Below are 22,426 nucleotides of genomic sequence, written 5' to 3'. Positions count from 1 at the left end.
GCACCAGGTGTGCTTTGTAGCTGAGGCAGACACGCAGGCTCCAGTATGCTTATCAATTTGTACACAGAACAAAGACTCTGGAAGGAAGACGTGGTGCCATTCCTGTGTCCAGAGTTGTCATTGGTACCACCACTGTTAGTGTATCTCTTTCTGTTGCTACATCAAAGGAAGCTAGAATAGCAGTTTCCATGCTTATAGTCTGTAGTGTTCCTGACTTCTTCACACTGTCCTTGTAAATACTTGTCTTGTAGCAAACAAGTGCATTTATTGACTCAGGGTATGTGGTGGGGCTGTACAATACTGTACAGCCGAGCAAACAAAATGTTTGTCCTCTTGGCAACTAACTGTGCAGAGCTACTCAGATCCTGTCTGGTGTTGAGTATGATTCTCATGTAGCCATCAATTCCATATTATAATCCAATTCACAAACAAAAGCGATTCATGCAGGTCAATGCATGGACGGAAGTTGCATTGTTGGCAGTTCCAAGTGACATTTGCGATACATGCATGCACATGCTTTGTGCTTGAACAAAGCATGTATCTCGCAAATTATGTCTCTTGCTTTCTTCTGCAGGATTTGTCACTTACCACCACCATAAGTGATGAAAACTTGTTACAAATGGAATAAAAATTCACTAAATAATTTGCTAAGATCAAGCCTAATGCTTGCAGTGGCTGCAAAACTCACAACAGATTGTTCAGAACAATACTGAAGACTCACTGGCTGTCAGAGAATGTGTGATATAGGTGTGCGGAACAAGCCTAAACTCAACCGCCTTGTTTATTACATCAGGTATACCATGACAGGTCATGGGATCCTGACCAATATGAGCAGCAATACTGTGAAATGATGAATCATAATCTCAATAGCCCATGATCCTGTTGTTGTCAAATTCAGACATGCAGCTAGTTACTTCTCCTTTTTACACAAGGCATAACACAATCTTCTCACTAACAAACAACATTCAAATGCAATTTCTGAATGACACATCCTCTGCATAATCTTACCTCACATACAGAATGTAGATAGTGTTACCTACCTACTTCGTGTAGCTGCAGTGAAATGCTAATGATTTGTATATCTAAGTGTGTAATATACTCCATTCTATTTTGATGTTTGTTGCATGCAGCTTTCATGGCATTGCAATTTTAATGGTCAGTAGTGTGTAATATTAATTATTTATCTGTTCCAAAACTGACAATAATTGAACTATGTTTAAACCCCTCCAGACCTGAATTTTTTCTGGGGGATGGAAAATAATAATATCAATATTCAGAGGGAAACATTCCACGCGGGAAAAATATATCTAAAAACAAAGATGATGTGACTTACCAAACGAAAGCGCTGGGATGTCAATAGACACACAAACAAACACAAACATACACACAAAATACAAGCTTTCGCAACCAACGGTTGCTTCGTCAGAAAAGAGGGAAGGAGAGGGAAAGACGAAAGGATTTGGGTTTTAAGGGAGAGGGTAAGGAGTCATTCCAATCCCCCTCTCCTTCCCTCTTTCCTGATGAAGCAACCATTGGTTGCGAAAGCTTGTATTATGTGTGTACGTTTGTGTTTGTTTGTGTGTCTATCGACATGCCAGTGCTTTCGTTTGGTAAGTCACATCATCTTTGTTTTTAGAAATATCAATTATCAATATTCAATTATACAGTGGAATATAGCAAACTGACCACTTTCATGAATTCTAGTGGTCACAACCTGCTGCGCAGTGCTATACTGACTTGCCGATATTTTCATAGTGACACCCAACAGTTGGAACCAGCTGCACATGATGAAAAGCTCGTACATTCACAAACGTGTACCTCAGGATTCCATTGGGGAAAAAACATTTCTATTGCAACTAAGACACAGTAATTGTAAATGTACACAATTGTAGCCAGAGGGTCTGAAAGGGTTAATATGACAGACTCACTGTTAATCCAAACATCACAGATGTCAGTGGATTTTCATAGGTTTTGAAAATTATAGCACGATATGTCTTGTTTCTTTTTGAGATCATAGCCTATTAAAGAAACTAGAATATCAGCTGTCCAGTTACAGCTAATAATGGATCTGAATTAATCCAAAATTTGTGGCAGATGGATTATGTGAGATAAACTAAGAATGAATACTCATCTCATCCAGAAGACATCCAGTATTAACAACAGTATTACTACAATTGTTGCAAAAATATATACATTTTAAAGCACTACTGACACATCAGAAAATATAGTTCAGTCGTGTATTGTTCTTTTGTCCATTTTCTACTTACATCATTCAATTTCTTTGTACAATAATCAGCTGTTCATTCAATTACAAACCTTTACTTTCTGTCCGTTGCTGTAAAATTTCTTTCTGGATAGCTGTAGCCTCAGTTCTAACATCTACCGCGCTTTCCACTGCGTGTTTTGAATTCCTCTCAAGTTTCTTTACCTGAAAATTGACTAAAGATAATTTCACAAACAGTTCTTCGGAGTAAAATGTTGTTACTCTACTTCAAGTTACAAAGCAAAAATGCATCTCCTTAGTAAAACAAATTTAATTAGTCATTACGAGTACAAAATAGTCACAATGCCAACATCCTATAAGTCTATAATACTATTTTCCAATAGTTATCTGATTAGTATTAAAACAGTATCTGCGCAGAAGTGTTGGCAAGAAATGAGTTACTCATTCTTCAATTTTTTATTCTACTTGTTAAACAAATAATGTGAGCCAAAATTATGTAAGCGATACTCACATAGGAACAACTGAGGTAAATTACTGAAAATAAAAGCTAACGATAAAATGTGCCGAAATGAAGTATTCGTCATTAATGTCTAAATGAAATGCTGTGGGTGTCGACAAGAACGGTGGGCGAGTGGCTCTCTGCTGGAGCTAGGTGGATGTGCAGAAAGCCAACTTGTTGCTTAAATTCTTTATTTCAAATCACAAATCAACATAGAGCTGTGAGCCTGCAGCTGGCAGGCAGCAGGATGGTGGGACAGTAACATGGTGACTGATCACTGGAGCCAGGCAGAACAGCTCAGCTGGAACTGACCAGGGTGCTGAACATGGGACTGCAATCTAGGAAAGTGGCACAGTTGCCGTCAGACTCCCAAGAGGAGGAACAGGCTAGCACTCACTTTGTACCTCGGACTATGAGGTGGTAGCACAGTGAAAACTGCCAAGCAGCTGACAACCAGGCAGCAGTCGGCAGCCTGAGGCTCTATGACGGCAGTGGTGGCTGAGTCTTAAGGACAGTGTCGACTGACACAGACTGAGTATCACAGCACAGCAAAGCTGTACCACTTAGACTGTCAGTGGACCTTGTCGTGACAAATGACATACGGTGGATGTCACAACATAGCCCTGCCATATCAAGGACCTGCTCGGCTAGTCTGGGTGTTTAAGTAGCGTTCTTTGGAGCTGATCATACAGGAGAAGCATTTCTGTCAAGTTCCAGTATCATGCAGAATATTCGCGAAAGATGGTCAGCGGGCTCAGCATAGGCATTGCCTTGTGAGAGCAGCCTGAACTGCGGAAATATCTTGCTGCTGCTTGGGAGTTATTGTGTCGGCAGGCCACTGATTACAGATGTCAGTGTACAAAACTTGGGACTCTGGAAATGGCAGTGAGCACTAACTGTAGTCTGTGTTGTTACAGAAAGCATGTATGACTTTTTTTTTTTTAAAAAAAAGGCCGAGTGCAACGTTCCAAATAAAGATTTCTTTTTATTGTAGTAAATGTCACATTTGGTTTCTTCTTCTTTTTATTCCAACTGGGATCGTCTCACCTACTTCCTTTTATCATTATGGACAGCCTTTCTGATTTCTAATGATGAACAGATGAAAAATGTAACATTCACATTTTACGGCAACAAAATCAATTATTCGGCAGCTATTATTATTTTGGAGGAGTTGTGGTATTACAAACCTAACTGTAAGGAATAATTAAATACATATAGCAATAGCTACAGAGATTTTATGTTAATGCCTAATGGTTGAACATGACTTGTTTATGTACACGGTGCTTGTGAATAAGTGTTGTCAGATAAGTACATGTACATCTAATGATAACATGGGATAGAACAGCAAGTACGTCTTTCCTGAATCAAAGTATCTGAGAACTGATCTATTATACAAACTCACAAGCAATGATGAATTATTGGTGCTAATTAACCTTCAGAGTGTATGACGAATGGCATGATGGTTAAATTAAAGAGAGCAAGCCTACAGTTGTATTTGTGAGCTTTTATGTCTCAGAAACATATATTCCTTTGTCACAAGTCTCAAACCTCATATAACTATACCTATAAAGCATCAGTTATCATTACACAATTACAGGCCAGAAGAAGGTGAAGAATCACAGTATTGTTGTTTACATCATGCAGATGAAAACTGTGTCCTGCCAAAAACTGTAATCTAGTTTCACTGATTCCGTAAACCCAAAGAAAAACCAAGCAGAGTCAGATTACTTAGGAACAAGATGATCACTGGCCATTGTTCAGTATTAGAAGATGCAAATAGCAGAATGGCTACATTAGTGTCAAAATAAAGCAAATTTATGCACAGGTTAAACTCATTCATCTGAAAAATTTGAGTCAGTTTACTACACATTTGGAAGTGATAGTCACAATGAAGAAGCAATCAGCAGTTCTAATGTGAAAGTTGACAATTTAAAAAAAAAAGATGTAGGAAAGTTAACCATAAGACCAAAGTGTGGAAATACTGGTTCAGTTTGCACACTACTCAAACATGCTGATTACGAAAACATTCAAGAGGTTTCTGCATTGAAAGAACATGGAAATCTGCCATATTGTGAGGGTGTGCGGAAAAGTAATTCCTCCAATTTTTATGTGTAAACTCTTAATGCTTTTGAAATAAAACAAATGTTATTAACATTAAACATCTTTATTCTTCATGTCTACATATCTGCAGCCCTCTGCCACTAGAGAGCTCCAAATCGTAGTGTGTAACATAACTGTCAGTGCGTGAAAACAGATGCTGTAATCAAGTTTTAAATTCAGGGAGTTCATTTGCACATGGAGCACCTTCTCCTTCAGCATGATGTCAGACCCCACACAAGTGCTGCAACATGTGCAACAATCTGATGCCTTGGGTTCAGTGTCATAAATCATCCGTCGTACAGTCTTGACTTGGCCCCATCCAATTTTCATCCACTTCCAAAACTTAAAAACAACTTTAGGACTTATCTTTGATAATGATGAAGTTGTGCAAGCAGAGGCAGGTTGTGACTTCGTCAACAAAGTCAGACATTGTACAGGGACAGTATCAACAAAGTGGTCTCTTGTTCGGAGAGATTTCAGAATTGCAGCCAGTCATCAACTTCACTCCACAATATTTCCAGTTGAAAAATGATGGAGTGAAGTTTGCGATAATTGACTGCAATCCCAAAATCTCTTCAAACATTTAATTCACCAGGAAAATTTTAAATTAACATCAAACTGGACTCTTATTGGGAGAAATGTGTTTGTCACCAGGGTAACTCTGGTGACAAATAAGTGCGTAGAAACGCAGAATAAAGAAGCAGAATGTCAGTAATGTTTGTTTTATTTAAAAAGCTTTAAGAGTTTTCACTTAAAAAATTCAGAGGCATTACATTTCAAAACTGGGTGTAAATAGTATTCTGAGCCAACACGGCGTCTCATGTGTTGGACAAACTACAAAAAATCTCAAACAAAGAGGCAAAGAATATCTGTGACACAACTGACTGAAGCAGCCAAGAACTCAGCTCGAAGACCTGCCTGGAGTATAATAAAATAAGAATCCCACAAGGTCAGAACAACAGCTGCGGAGATGTGGGATTGTTATTATTTTGAAACTTGTCATTTGTCACTGTTAAAAGAATGCCAGATCAGAAAGCAGCAAGTAGATTGTTTAAACTGTGTGTTTAAGTAAACACTTTTGTGAAAAAAATGGTGATTTAACATTAAGGTTTTTGTTGGATTATTATTTGTGATTTCTGTAAAGGCCTCTTCAAATCACTTCATTCAACTTTTGATATTCAACCACTGTCCAAAAAGGGTGTCTGCAATTGGTTTGCAGAAATCTGTCACAGTGGTGCTTCCATCAGTGATGAAATCATAAAGATCAGCCAAAATCAGCTGTTCCAGAAAGTATTAATGCTTAATGCAAAACAATTGAAGAACAGTAGCATGTTACCCTCTGAGAGATAGAGTCTGCTGTGAGCATATTAATTGATTTTGTATGAACCTGTGGCTATGTTTTAAAGATCTATTCCCATTGGATTCTGCATAACATAAACGAATCTCGGAAAGAGGCTGTGTCACTGCGTGTAAGGAAATGCTAAGAAAATTCAAGTGAGGAAATGCAAAGTCTGAATAGAATTCTGTAACAGGAGATGAAACTTGGAGATATTTGTGTGAGCCAGAATAAAAGTAGCAGTCAAGATGCTCAACGATGAACTTAACAGAACAAATGTGGTTCATTTGCAAAGCACTTCCAAGAAAATGGCAACTCATTTCTCTGGCTACACTGGACGCTTTGTTATCATTGTTTTAGAAGATCAAAGAATAATTAATTCATGAGTCATCCTTGAAATCAGTAAAAACAGCCAAAACTCACATCATTTTTCAATGTGACAACACCAGCTGTCACACAGCCCACCAGACAAAACATCAAATTAACAACTTGTTCTCTTTATTTATTACCTAATGACTTCCTTTTATCTTACAACAAAATAAAAATTGTGTGGACACTGATTTTCAACAACTCAAGAAGTTGTTACTTCCAAAACTACTTTTCTGAGGTAGGGGAAGGTGTAGTACAGTAGCCAGGGAATAAAAAGTGGCTATTGCTTTAGTGCATCCCTGCTTTAATGTCATTTTATGGTCATTAACATAAATTAAGTTCAGGACAAGACCTGAATCTGATCTCTGTTGGGCTGTACACTTGATGTTCCCCCACTCTGCATTTCAGTTTACTCCCATGGTTAGTTTGGTAAATGTGACCCTCTGCTGGATAAGTTGTGTTATTATGAAGGTAAGTCTCCATGCATACAAGAGACCAGAATATTTAAGTATCCAAAGTGGAATTTTATGCCACACACTTCCACATTTTGTGGCACAGTCACAGAATATAACAGGGTAGTGTTTCTCGTTTACTTCTCCTGAACAGAAATAAAACCTAATGTTTCCAGAATGAGATTTTCACTCTGCAGCGCAGTGTGCGCTGATCTGAAACTTACTGGTCGAGTCTCGGCCCGGCACACAGTTTTAAGCTGCCAGGAAGTTTCTAAACCTAATGTGTTGATCTAAGATAAATTGGTAGAAAATCAACACTGCTTAACAGCACTTAAAAACAAAGTGATTACCTACTTAATTCTGCATAACTCCCTGAAAAATTGTTTCAAGGGAAAAATCCTAGGCAAAAATGGAAAGATGGATCCACAACATCAATGATCAGTGTAGCAAAGTATAGCTACAGCAGAGGAAATGGCAGAAAGCTGAAAAGTAATGCAGCATCTATGGGACACCACAAATTGTTTATGATGAAGGCAATAATTTGTGGCAGAAATTGCTACTGAAGTATTTTTAAATGAATATGGTGTATTTCAGGCAACAAATCATTCATTTCATCATACTTTCCTACATTTCCAGGAAGAATGTTGATGTATGAACATGTCATGCACAGAGGTACAGCCTTTACATAATGTTTTAGGATTCATTTACACAATTTAATAACATACAACCTTACTCCAAAATCTTTTTGTGATATTTACAAATGCCATATGTATTTTCATACCCTGTTCGTGAGAGCTTTTGCTTTTTTCCTTAGCTCTTCTCCAAAACCAGCTGGAAGTGATCTCACTTTTTCTATTACAGTGATCCATTCGTCAAGTTCTTGTTTAAGGCTATCAGAATTATTTTGAATTGTCCTTAAGGCAGTCCAGGGTGGTGGTACAAAACCAGCCGAAAGGTGCTCCGTATTTGTTGATAAAATAAAACTTAGATTCTCCAGTTCATCAAGCAGTACACCAGTACATTTATCATCACATGCTGCAACAAACAAGGAAACAGTAAAAAAAATTAGCAAAAACAAGAAGGGATAGTAACAGTAGCAATATCCTTACTTCCACAACTGTACTTCACTAAGAGGGAAGGACTATCTTGTATCTGTTATAATTAAATGGTAAAAAATTAAATAACTTTGCCTATGGTGGGCTACTACATATCATTAATTAGTGGAGAAAACACACTGAATGAAACAAAAGACTGTTTTGTGTTACAGATTAAGCAGTAATTTTATATTATTCTTTCTAATTGCAAATTAAATCAGACATTACAAATGAGCTCACTTCTCACTTACTAATTTATGTGTGGCTGTATGATTATTCAAGATTTCTCTCCCTCATACCACTATGCCAACTGTTTACATGACATTAGGTTCCAGGCAGTCCAGCCAAAATTCCAATTACCTGAATGGATAATATTCTGCTCTCACTCCTAATAGTGGATAGTGAAACAAATCCAGAACTGACAGTAAAAAGGAAACAGTAGTGTCCACCATCCCATCGTTAAGAAAACTCATCTGCACAAAATAAGTAACTATGTACCTACTCATTACTAGCCTAGGCCTGTCAGATGTCTATCTTATGACAGGGCCGGCCAAACGCTGCACAGTGTGCAGACGTGCGGAAATGCTGCACATGTGCAACAGCGACATCTGTTATTAGACATGTGTGCTGAATGAACGGCAGCGGCTCCACTTCCCTGTTTATGTGGTACAAGGAAGAGTGCAACATACCCAATCTCGTTTACCCCTGGTGACCGTAACCTTAACAGAGAAGTACTGAGAAATGGCAGGTACTAAGAAAAAGCAAAGGATGGGAGCTCTATGTTCTCAGTCATTTAAAAATGACTGGGAACTGCAATTCTTTTCTGTAGCTGTTGGCGAAAACTCACAGTGTTTGCTGTGCCGCCGAATAATAGGCAGCCAGCATAAGTTTTCAATTGAAAGACACTACAATACATATCACAAAGACGAGTTTAGTGTACTCAACAGTGAAGAACGGCAAGCAAAATTGAATGTCCTTAAAGAAATGGATGAGACACATCAACTCGATTTTACTGTACATCAAAGTAACTGATACTTCTTGAACTCTTAGTTTCTTGTGTTACATTTATGTCTATTTTACTGTACGCTGTACAATGTAGTGTTTTCAATTTTCCAGAATGACAACCACACTAAATCTTCACTGCGAGCAAGTTTTAAAATCACATTAAGAATTGCACAATCTGGGAAACCCTTTTCCGAAGGGGAGTTTGTGAAAGGGTGTCAGATTGATGCTGCAGAACTTGTGTGTCCCACGAACATTAGCAGGTTTCAAGAAATCAGTCTATACAAACAAACAGTGACAAGACGTATCAGTGCTACGGCCAGCGATGTGCACAGGCAGCTAATAAATAAGGCTAAAGACTTTGTTGCTTTCTCTGCTGCACTCGATGAAGCAACAGATCTTACAGATACAGCCCAAGTTGTGATATACATACGTGGTGTTGATAACACACTTTGTGTAACAGAGGACGTTTTGGACTTAGTACCTTTGAAAGGCACTACTACAGGTGCGGACTTACTCCAGGCTGTCGAGCAAGCGATTGATGGAGTCGGTATGGAGTCGGTTAGTCCCAGTGACCACAGATGGAGCACCATCAATGCAAGGCCATCAGAGAGGACTCACAGCATGGATGCACAAAAAGCTGGGGCGCACAGACAAGACGTTGAATGGAATTCACTGCATTCTGCATCGAGAGGCGCTTTGTGCAAGATCAGTAACGTTAGCAAACGTCACGCACATTGTTGTGTGTATTGTAAACTATCTGAAGACACATGGGCTTACGCATCACCAGTTTCGGCGGTTCTTGGAGCCATTAGGAGCGGAGCACGGTGACATACCTTACTATACCAAAGTATGCTGGCTCAGTTGAGGTAAAATGTTGAAAATATTTTTTGATTTGCATTTGCGTCATAGTAACATTCTTACATGAGAAGGGAAAAAGTGAACCTATAATGGAAGACCCTTGTTGAATGTCAGACCTTGCATTTCTCGTGGACATTACGTTTCACATGAACAGCCTGAACATCAGTTTGCAAGGTGAAAATAATTTAATTTCTGACATGCTGGAAAAAGTAAATGCCTTTGAAAGGAAGCTTGCACTTTGGGAGAGCCAGCTATTGACAGAAAACACTGCACATTTCCCAACTCTTGGACTGGTCCACGAAAGTGCTAGATTTCAAGAATACGTGTCAATAATTGTAAATATCTAGGAACAATTTCGAGCACAATTTGCAGATGTTACGAGTTTGTCTCCTGTCATATGCCTCTTTGCTCGGCCATTCTTGTCATCAGTTGAAGATGCTCCAAATGATCTACAGATGGAACTGATCGACCTACAGTGCAATACAAGACTGAAAGACAAGTTCCTTGCAGTGCAAAGTACAAAAGAATTCTACAAAAATTTTTCACAACAAGAATTTCCACGCCTGCACCGAGAAGCCGCGAGAGTTATGTCCCTGTTCGGGTCCACATATGTTTGTGAAAGATTTTTCTCCGTGATGAAAATGAATAAATCAAGGTTTCGATCAGGCATAAGTGATGAAAATCTTTGCAACTGCTTGCGTTTGTCAATGAGCCGTGCATTTGTGCCCAATCTATTCCTTTCATAATTAAAAATCATTGTTTACTAACTGTGCATTATTGCCTCATTCTGCTCCATGTTACATTATTATCAGGAAAATCGGTCATTAAATCGATTGTTCCAATGTATACTTACATTTACGTTTTTTTTTTTTTTTCCCCCATAACATTCATCTAATTGTCGGTTATTATGCAGATTTCAGACGGAACTGATGAAAGATATAGCAATAATGGTATTGAAATAACAGGTAATCATAGAGAGGTCTGCGGTTATCGTTCTGTTCAGATGTCAGTGAGAGAGAAATTATGTGTGTGTAACTGAAGGCACTGAGAATTAGTTATAGGAAACCTTGCATTAGTTTAATGTTATCTGAAATCATGAATAAGGTTTGCTGGAAGTCGCTAAGTGCTCTCTTTCTTAAATACTAGATCAAAAACATTATGTGTATTTACGTGCTATCAGTCAAGCTGCCTTAATAAAAACCCACAGTTGTTAACCGTATTACTTGTCTTACTGGGTTAAACTGTTAACATAAAAGTAGACGTCTCAATGAGTAGACTGTGACAGTATTTTAAATGTTTAATATGCGAAATACCTTCCCATGGTTGGCTTTGCAAGCTGTGGAAAGAGCACTAGAATGCGCCAGTACAGAGTATCCCAGCAAGTGGATAAAGCGACATCTGTGCATAGAAACATGCACTACATGAACGCTGACGGCTGCGGCGTGCACGCTGTGACACGGATGTTGCACATGTGCAGGAGCATCACACGCGTGTAGAATTTCTGGCTGGTCCTGTCTTATGACACCGCCTAGCAGACACATACGGCTTGTGTGACACTATAGAGAAATGGACACTGTTTTCTGAAGAACCTAAGTTCATAGGGCAAAAACAGAGACCAGTAATCTGGAGATTATTCCCGCTGTATGAGAAGCTGGACTTTGGCTCTCACTGCTAATTCATGAAGATAGCATCATGGGTTCCAGAAATGGGTCCTCTACATTTTAAGTGATGGAAAATTAAAATTCTAGAAAAGTGTGTTCAAAAAGAGTGAGGTAACACATAACTTTTTTTGCAAATAAACATTCCAAAATCAGAGTATTCTGAACACACATGGAGGCTTGCTAAGTTTTTTCCTTCTGATTCTCTGTTCTCTACTGGATCAGGGATGTGGGTAAATCACAGTGATACAAAAAGTAACGAAACATCTCTTTGGTACCACCAGAAGATGATGTAATAATAATTTACTTCCAGACAACTAGTTTTGGTCAAGTGATGATCTTCCAGTCACTAAATCATGCTTAAAGGAGGTCCCTTGCTGTCAAATATACAACTCTTTTTCTAGTTGTACCATCTATCAGATACACATGACATGCGAGAAATGCTACGGTTAAGAAACACATATCTGATGTCAAGGAATCTTCCTTTCACTTGTAATGTTAATTCATGGCTTGAAGACAGCCAGTGGTTCCATAACACTGTTCTTTATATATATCTACAGAAACATTTTTGACTAAAAGTACCAGGAAAGAGGAAAGGAGAGGGAAAGACGAAAGGATGTGGGTTTTAAGGGAGAGAGTAAGGAATCATTCCAATCCCGGGAGCGGAAAGACCTACCTTAGGAGGAAAAAAGGACAGGTATACACTCGCACACACACACACACACACACACATATCCATCCACACATGTATGGTATAGGTATATAATTCAAGCTTTCGCAACACACGGTTGCTTCATCAGGAAAGAGGAAAGGAGAGGGAAAGACGAAAGGATGTGGGTTTTAAGGGAGAGGGTAAGGAGTCATTCCAATCCCGGGAGTGGAAAGACCTACCTTAGGAGGAAAAAAGGACAAGTATACACTCGCACACACACACACACACACACACACACACACACACACACACACACACACATATCCATCCGCACATGTATGGTATCCATCCGCACATGTATGGTATAGGTATACGTGCGGATTGATATGTGTGAGTGTGTGAGTGTATACCTGTCCTTTTTTCCTCCTAAGGTAGGTCTTTCTGCTCCCGGGATTGGAATGACTCCTTACCCTCTCCCTTAAAACCCACATCCTTTCGTCTTTCCCTCTTTCCTGATGAAGCAACCGTGGGTTGCGAAAGCTTGAATTTTGTGTGCGTGTTTGTGTGTCTATCAAAATACCAACGCTTTCGTTTGGTAAGTTACATCATCTTTGTTTTTAGATATATTTTTCCCACGTGGAATGTTTCCCTCTATTATATATATATATATATATATATATATATATATATATATATATATAGAGAGAGAGAGAGAGAGAGAGAGAGAGAGAGAGAGAGAGAGAGAGAGAGATTCTACTTTTTTGGGAGGGGTGGGGGTGTGGTTGCTCACAAATATGTGGTTTTAATACTTACACATGCAGCCACGTTGGGTCAGAATGTTGCGCCTTTCCTGACACAAACTGCAGTCCCTGCCAGTTATATCAGTACGACAGTTACACTGACCTGTCTCTTCGTCACATTCATCACTTACACTTCCATATTTATTACAATTACAAGGAACACATGAACCACCCTTTGTCAGTGGGAACCCATACCAACCATAGCTGCATCTGTAATCAGGAAAATACTTAAGATATAAATGAGTATTTTTCTAAAGCACATATTTCCTATGAATAAATTATGGTCCCCAATAATTATTTTGTTTCACTGATGAAAAGAACACAAATGCACACAGGATGAAGCACTTTTATATTATTTTCTTTCTACATAGAACATACAGCAATTTAGTGCAAGAATATCTATTAATACTATACTTGTTTGAGCTATCTAATTCATGTGAGTCAATGTAAAACAGACATTGTCAAGTTCTTTACACCTGCTCACTCACCCCTTTGACCCACCTGAAATAATCATGAGTTTCTTTTCATGCCCCTCACACCCCCTTCTCCTTCCCTTTTATTGACTCATTAATTCTCTTATATTTGATTTCATGATAATGAGTTCTTTGAATGATAATATCTTTTACCAAATACAGATGAGTAACTTTACTTCTATACTGACCACTATCGAGCAGATCATTTTAGTACATTTGTACATCATGGCCGAACACAGGGTCACCATGATTAATGCATCAGAAAGAAAACGTTGTCTTAAAATTGTAGAGTGGTGTGCCCAACTAAATCACAATGAAATAATTCCAGTTGTCTCTCTGTTCTTCAAATTTTAATCAAAATCAATGGCTTTTCAGTACTGTAGATCACAAATTTATTTCAAAATAAAAGCATGCTTTGTTTTAAAAAGTTAAGCACAAATGTGTTGTTTAAAACTATTGCCTTATTGATTTTCATTATTCTTTTTAATTTGAATTATTTTCAAACCGCTTTGTGATTAAGTACTGCATCCCTAGCCAATTGGTTAGCATGGCTGCCTTCAGAGCAGACCTGGCTCTGATTCCCGGCACCTCGTCACATTTTTTTCTGAGGTAGAATGGTCTGGAATTGGATTCACTTAGCCTCATGAGGACAAATGAAGAGCTGCTTTAATAAAAGAGCAATGGCACCATCAGGATTCAACTACTAGCAATAACGGCTGGCAGGATTAGTGACATAGCTATCACATTTCCCACAACATAGATCGCTTCTCCTGCTGCTTTGTAGGCAGCAGTCGGCCAGTCGAACAGGCCTAAAGCCTAATCCCTGAGTGGTGGTCACATTTTACACTTTTATGATTAAGAGTTCAAGTAAAAACAGTACCACAAATATTTCATCAATATCGATTCTTAGGTAATGAGAATATATGTCAGAATGAATATCTGTTGCTTCATCCATTTCGATGGAAATACAATAGCTGCACAACTCCTAAATTAGCTATTGATACCAATATTTCACGGGCACTGAAATTTTTATACAAACTGCATATTAGAGAATGGAATACTATTTAACTGTTGAAGAGAGGATTCAACAAATCATGTCAGTAACTGTAAACACAACATATGTTTCTCCAGTTTCATAAGTTTTTTGCATTTAGCAGTGCTGTAAGAAGTCTGGCAAAAGTATAACAGTACCTTTATTCATGTTTGTTATTAGCAAGCCATGTGAACCTCAAGTTAGCAAAATTACTAATACCACTATACAGAAAAATCACAACTGAACCGAAAATGTAAAAGAATGCAAACTCAGCTGAAGGTATGTGTGACCATGCAAACCCAGTCAGCAGCAAACTGTTGTCAAGTCATTGTTGTTCTGTTATTGTTTGATCAGTACTGTGAGTATTTAAATGCAGGAAAAGAATTGAAATACGCATTTTTGATACTGGAATGCAATTTGACAAACACTATTCTCAAAGCCACAGACTCCCACTACATTTTATTTGTTTGAGGACTTTGATACAATATCACTTTTATTTGCATATCTAACATGAAATAGTTTACTTAGTCAGTATAGACTGTATTACAAACATCATATGCAGATCACAATCAGGAGCCAAATGATTTTTACTTCAGAATTAATTATGTTTACAATATTATCAAAGAGTAAATGTAGCAAAATTGTTCAGATCAGTTATCTAATACATCATGGCATTTTTTTTTTATATCAAGCCCATACACCACTATGTCGGCTATAACTAAAGTTCATATTCTTCTTTTAGCCTCTGATTGAGTAAACAAAGGCTGAAAAGTAAAATAAAAAATTTTACAAGATGACTATCATGTTCCCCTATGACAATATTCCTAATCTGTGTATTAAGTCTGCATAAACAAAAAAATTCACTTGAGAAAACTGCGAAATTATAAGAAGATATCAATTTTCTTATTTTTATACATATCTGTTGGTAGTATTTGGAATCTCACTTCCCTAAGAATTTTTTACATACATTTTATAATGTCATGAAAAAGAAATGAAATTCTAAATCCTACAAATGACTTCTGTGACTTCCTTCTTCTGTCAGGTGCGTCCAGAGTTTTTACACTTGAAGGATCTCTGATGTGTAAGGTTTCGCTTCTTTCTTAATTACACAATCATCCCCAACAAAAATTTATTTCTTACACAAAAACTTTTGATTTGTTTTACCTTTCGCATCTTTTGCCAGTGTATCCTGGGCGACAATGGCAGTGAACATGTCCTGGTGTTACTTTGCATCTGACTGCAAAATTGCCTCCTGGTACTGGGTGTGGGCAAGGGCATGGCAGACATGAACCCCTCTCTGGATCTCCATAAAAGCCTTCTGCACACCGATCACAGTGTTGACCACTGGTATTTTCGCTGCAGTTCTACCTCACAATTAAAAACATTAATTATTAATATGAGTTATGTATCTATCTAAAATAAAAGAATAAACAGTCACTATACATAAATTGTGTTGGGGAAGGAGGTCAGGGCTGTTCCACCTATGGTAATATTACAATGTCTTGCAGATGATAGAAGAAGACACTGAAAATGGCAAAATAAAGACCTCTGTTTAAGAAAGAATTATGGATAGATAAATTATTACAAGGGTGGAACTTTAATAGTAGCAACATTGCTGTGGAGACACAACACAATGGTATTAAATAACATGGCTTATACAAAATTGCCCTGCAACAACAATTCCATGGAGATCACACTCTAAATTTGCTTTTTGGTTTTACCTGATTTTTACATATTTTTTTGGTTTTGTGGTGACAAATTTAAAACTGTGTTAAGCCGTTTTTCATCTGTCCACTCTTTCATGGGTGTGGGATGCACAGTGGCCAGAACAGTGAAGGTGGTGAACCACCAACCACTCTATCGTTTGTCTGTAGCACTATGAAGAGTGTCCAACACTATTTATAGTGCTTTTCAGTTCCTGAATACTAAAGAAGACAGTATGGATTAATCCACTGCTGAAGTCAAATTAGCCACCAACCAAGAGATGCCTGTCACCAAACTACCTATGAAACAGCAACAGTGGAAGGACCTACAACTACTCAATAAGGCCAATATACTTCCCTGTGTGACAGACGGCCCTGGACAGTTGCACAAGCTGCAAGCACAGCAATGGTTACATCCATCACTGAAAATCAACATCACTAGCTAAAGATAGAAGACACTGATGAAAATTTCTATGAACAATATAATATTGGCCCTTACACTGTATTCACTGAAGGTGTGCACGAAGAGAGATGCAATGGGAGATTACACCCAAAGGCTATAAGTCAACTGATATATATGATGGATCTACAGATCTCTAAAGTGTTAGGCAAAATCTGCCCACAATCATGACAAAATCAAATTAAAGACCACAGCAGTTACTAATTATATGGTTCAAAATCATGTTTTCATACATGAGGGTCTTTTAAGCACATATACATACTTTCTTTACCAAATACAGGGAATAATAGGAGACCTAATGGCTGAATAGTCAGAAAAATAAATAATGGCTGTCATCCAATGTCAATATTCATGAAAATAATCAATTTTTGAAAACACAATATAATTGGATGGATATAAAAAATCTACTCGGCACGCTGTGGTAGGAGAAAACATATGAAAGTTATAAAAATACACAAGCTTTTGGAGCCAGTGGCTCCTTCCTGCGACAGAAGGGTTGAAGAGGAACGAAGAGGGATCAAGAGAAAGGACTGGCAAAGTTTAGGAAATGGAGAGTGTTACAGGAAAGTCACCCAAAACCCCAGGTGCGGGGAGACTAGCTGGACACTTTCACAACTTTCATGTGTGTCTTCTCTGAAAACATTGCGGTCCGAGCTGCTGGAGACGGCGGTCATGTGTGTGTGAAGTGTGGTTGCTTGTATGAATGAATGCGTGTGTTTCCTTTTCTGAAGAAGGCTTTGGTCAAAAGCTAAATGTGTAACAGTCTTTTTGTTGTGCCTGTATGCAATTCAAAGTGTTATCTTTAAGTAGAAATCTATTTTTTTTTTCATTATATGAACAAGTTTTTATCATATTACACTCCGATTAATCAAACAATGAAAAATCCAGGATGGAGTGTAACAATAGTATGAAAAGGAAAGTTGCCACTCACCAAACAGCAGAATGCTGAGACGCAGATACATGCGCCTATCTGCAACTCAGCATTTCCGCTATATGATGAGTGGCAACTTTCCTTTTCATAGTATTGTTACACTCTGAATAAAATTACTTTGTGATAGACAGATGGCAGTGGAGGGGAGCAGAGTTGCTGGCTCATGCACAATATGCCACGTGCTCATGAGATGGTGAGCTGCAAACACACACACACACACACACACACACACACACACACACAAAAGACACACATCACCTTACTGGCTGTTGCCAATATTTTTGTAGGTAGACCCACTGCTGCTGCACAGATGTGGTGCATAAGATACAGTAATCACACATTCCAGGTGAATAACAGCAATAAAATTGGTATCCAGTCACACAGATGTAGCAAAGTAACAAATTACCTAAAAAAAGCACAGAAAATTGTGGGGAATGAACACAACTGAATTTAGCTAACAATTATACCACTAAAAGACGTATACTATTATATCTTTGCTGTTGTCTCTGTAGCCACCAGAAACGTCAGAATGTAATAAAATAATAATTTGTTCAATGTTATTGATCACTATTCATTACAACTTCCTTCAAGTGTCTTACAACATTATGCCAATCTGATGACGAAGTTTGGTTTATAGCATTCTTTGTCAGTCTTTCCATTTGTGTCAGAGTACATTTTTTGTTGTTCCTTAGAACATCATCCTTACCTTGAGCCCATAAGAGTTCCATGAAGTTGAACTGGCTGTGACATTGTGGCAAAGTGAGGTCCCTAAGGCCATATTTTTTGCCATTTCATATACAACATATTCAGTACCTTTGTGTGGCATTATTTTATCTCCTGATCCTTTTGTAGATTGATTACAAAAATTCACATACACTAATCATTTCTATTTCTTACATGCTAACTTTATCTGTTGTAACACAATATCCAGGCAACAAAATGTTTTTTTGTTGTCATGATCAGACTCTTTTGCTATCCTGTATTTATTCTTCACAATAATGCTCATCGCAGAAACAGATCACTGGCAGCAATTTCAATGGAGTCTGCTACTACTGTTGGAAATATAACTGTTAATCTTAAGTAAACACTCTCTCTCTCTCTCTCTCTCTCTCTCTCTCTCTCTCTCTCTGTGTGTGTGTGTGTGTGTGTGTGTGTGTGTGTGTGTGTGTGTGTGTGTGTGTGTGTGCGCGCGCGTGTGTGTGAGGTGTGCTTGTTGTGTGAATGTGTGTGTGTTTTTCTTTCTGATGAAGGCTTTGGCTGAAAGATTAATGTAAAACAGTCTTTCTATTGCGCCTGTCTGCAACTCGACATATCCTAATGGTGAGTAGTAATCTAGCCTTTACATAATTGTATGAATGAAATCAGTTATGCCACGAGATTCCTAGGACTAGCAAGGCTTAGGGAACAAATGAAAAGAATCCATAAATTCAGATGTGGGTGCAGGAAGAAGCAGCTTTTGATTTTCAGGATATGATGTCATAAAACTGCAACATGTCTACATAGGACATTGCCTCATGGCTTACAACAAAATAATATTTGAATATGTATTATCAATACTAGAGTGTACTTACTAGCACCAAACATAGAATACAAACAAAAAGGTTAATATTCCATATTTGACTTAGTGAAGGAAGTTAACTACTATCTAACAAAAACCCATTTAACAGCTAAAAAATGTGTTCATGGAGTACTTTCTTCCACCTAAAAAAATACTGACATAATTTTTTCCCCATGATGCAGAAAAAAAGAGAGACTGTGCCAATTTCAAGATCTCACGTTCCGTTCTCTCTTCCTTTCCATACAGTATTCCTTCATCCCTTTAATATGTTTCAGCTCATTTGAATCTTATTTCTTTTCCTTCCTACCTTGAAGGCTTCCATCTGTCATGATTTTCTTCTAAAACTGTCACTGTTTAGGATTCTTCATAAGCCTTTTTTGACCTCTAGAATCCAGTTTATAGTTGACTGTTGACTTCTTTTACCAAAGACCTCTTGAATCCAGCTTGTTGCTGACTTCTTTTAGCAAACATACCTGAGGACCTGATTAGTTAACCTGTTGTCATCTATTCTGTATAAATGTCTTAAGAGTATTAGTCTCCACTTTGTTATTGTCTCCATTATATATTTTGGGCCATTAAGGTTGCAGCACTGTGAAGGCAGCATGCAACAAGTATCACAGTGACATAAAGTGTACTAGATGCTTGGATATGCAAATGATTAGCATTTCAAAAGAACCACACAAAGTAGGTACGAGCAACAGAACATAAGAAAAGATTACACAATGGGTTTTCATCCAGAAATAGCATTTGAATGCTGTTTTGTTTGTAAGTTCATGTTATACCTCGTGTACGAAGGAGAACTCCTAGCATGTGTCAAAATATGATAAACACAGGAAAGTGATCTATCAAGATTGTTGTTTATCATACCACAATATTGCTGCTCGTGGTGGTCAGTATCTCACGAGTGTCATGCAAATATTTTATCAATGGGTTCAGGAGGGTCACAGTCAATACCACGCAGGATCTCAGCAGCCCCACCATAAAACCATGTGACAGCCACATAATAGGCTTGCCCTTAGTAAGGCAAAAATATGTGTGGTCAGTACAATTACATCTTTAACACCAATGACTGTCAGCATGATGACCACTGTTATGACTTCCCTTGATATGGTAGCAGAAAAAGTAGTAGTGACAGTAGTGGACCCACGACAACACTGGACACAGGGGCAGCATCTAGTCATCTCTTCAAATGAATCTCAGTACTGCATATAGCGTCACAATGATTGAATCAATTTGTGTACACTCCAAGGAGAACAAATAATGCCAGATTGGCATTGCAGTCCAAGTTGCTGGAGATGACAATCGTGTGTGTGAGGTGTGCTTGCCTGTGTGAATGAGTGTGTGTGTGTTTTCTTTTCTGAAGAAAGTGTTGGCCAAAAGCTAATGTGTAACTGTCTTTTCGCTGTGCCTGTCTGCTTTTTTGTCTTTATGGTGAGTAGCAACCTATCTTTTTCTTATATTGCTTTAAACATCGTCAGATTGCATTTCACACTGCCACAGGCCCAGAATCTGGCCTGGGTTGTGTTAAGGTTTTGGGGATATATTTAGATGATAAATTATCTTGGGGTCAACACTTACAATATATTAGTGGCAAGCTGTCAAGATTAATTTATTTGCTAAGGTGACATATCGATTGAGCACCTGAAATATATGTTAGAACATACTATTTTTTATTTTTCCAAAGCATAACATTATATGGTATTACCTTATGGGGTAACTCAAGTTGTGTGCATGACATCTTAATACTGCAGAAGAAAGCTATTAGGGTTATTACTCTCTTCATATAAGGCATGCTGTTAACCTTTGTTTTGTGAACAAAAAATCTCAACAGAAATAAACTTATATATACTATGTTTTAATTTAGACAAGGAAGTTACCAGCAGCGAAACACAGATAAAATATACATTGCTACAATACAAGAAACAATAGATGCATTTATACTCCATACCACAGATTGTGAAAAATCACTTAACAGCTATGAACTCATGGGACACAGATTATTTAATAAGCTTTCACAAACAGTAATAGTTTTATCAGAACAAGCAATCAAACAAATTGTGCCTGACTGGTTAGTTGATCATCCAATCTGTGATATAAAGGAATTTACCAAATGTAACATAAAACTGTAATGTTAATAACTAGCATGTTGTTTCTTTTAAATTATCATCTGTATTATATTATGTGAGTGATGCTGTGTGTTGCTGTGAAGGCTGAATGACAAAAAATTATTATTATTATCATTATTTTATTATTATTGTGTGCACAGCAAAATCAACTCTGGTTTGCACAGCTGGTAATCTGGACAGAAACTATTAGATTTCTCATACGGTAAGGTCAGTGGCTGTGGCATACCTTCAAGGTCTTCATGGCATTATGTTTCATCAAATAATGCATGACCACATTACCCATGCCATCCTGACCTACCTAAATATAGACAGTGCTTGACTGCTGTCCTAGCTAGCACTTTCTCCAGATCTCTTGTCCACTGAAGACTTCTGGTCTTGGGCTGCTGAGAGACTGGCATAAATCCACTCCTTTCTGGTGTTGCAATTGTAATGATAAGCAGCACATTTTCTACATTCTGATATATTTCAGCATTATTTCTAAATTGATAGGAGTGTGTGTTTTCCTTTTCCCATCATATTCTTTACAAGTCTTCTCTCCAATGTTTCTGATTTATTCAAGTTGTAATTCAATTAGGCATTCTCTGGCATATAGGTATTCTGGTTTCACCATTCTATAGTAGAACTTTATTTTATGGTTCTTAGGTAACCAATTTTTTCTTATGAACATTCTTCATTATATCATAAGTTCTCTCCATCTTGTGGATCATTTCCTCTATAGAAAATTTCTCTCATCAATTTTTTGGGCTAATTTCTCCCAAAGATTGGAATATTTTTACTTTATAACTTTCTTTCTACTGAGATTCTTAAAATTTTAAGTTAAGGATTTATCCTCTAATTATTTATGTCAGACACAACTGTCTACTTTATGAAAAGACATTTACTTTTTTCTTACTCAAATGAATGCAATAGTATAATATAGATGCAATAAAAAGAGAAATCAATTGTCACTGAGAACAATCTCAAGTTCAGAAAAAGTTTTGAGATAACTGTATAAAATGGGAAGTTCACTTGAGAGAACCTCAAACCTTTAAAGAAAATTTGATGAAGATCTCATATACACATTAGCATACAACAAAATAGATAAAAGTCATCAAG

At 37.6% G+C, this 22,426-nt stretch overlaps 1 protein-coding gene across 1 annotated transcript in view; it reads right to left on the bottom strand.

Moving 5' to 3' along the window:
- Positions 1 to 22,426, bottom strand: part of LOC124615580 (laminin subunit alpha-1-like) — a 1,154,169-nt gene that overhangs the window by 101,430 nt on the left and 1,030,313 nt on the right. The window contains exons 24-27 of the mRNA XM_047143565.1: positions 15,718 to 15,917; positions 13,061 to 13,257; positions 7,762 to 8,015; positions 2,317 to 2,428 (exon numbers count right to left, since the gene is read on the bottom strand). Of these exons, the coding sequence (XP_046999521.1) occupies positions 2,317 to 2,428; positions 7,762 to 8,015; positions 13,061 to 13,257; positions 15,718 to 15,917 (763 nt within the window). The remainder of the gene's footprint in view (positions 1 to 2,316; positions 2,429 to 7,761; positions 8,016 to 13,060; positions 13,258 to 15,717; positions 15,918 to 22,426) is intronic.

This window comes from Schistocerca americana, chromosome 5, assembly GCF_021461395.2.
Source record: "Schistocerca americana isolate TAMUIC-IGC-003095 chromosome 5, iqSchAmer2.1, whole genome shotgun sequence".
In the NCBI taxonomy this organism is placed as follows: Eukaryota; Metazoa; Arthropoda; class Insecta; order Orthoptera; family Acrididae; genus Schistocerca; species Schistocerca americana.
This window is presented reverse-complemented; position numbering and strand designations above follow the sequence as displayed.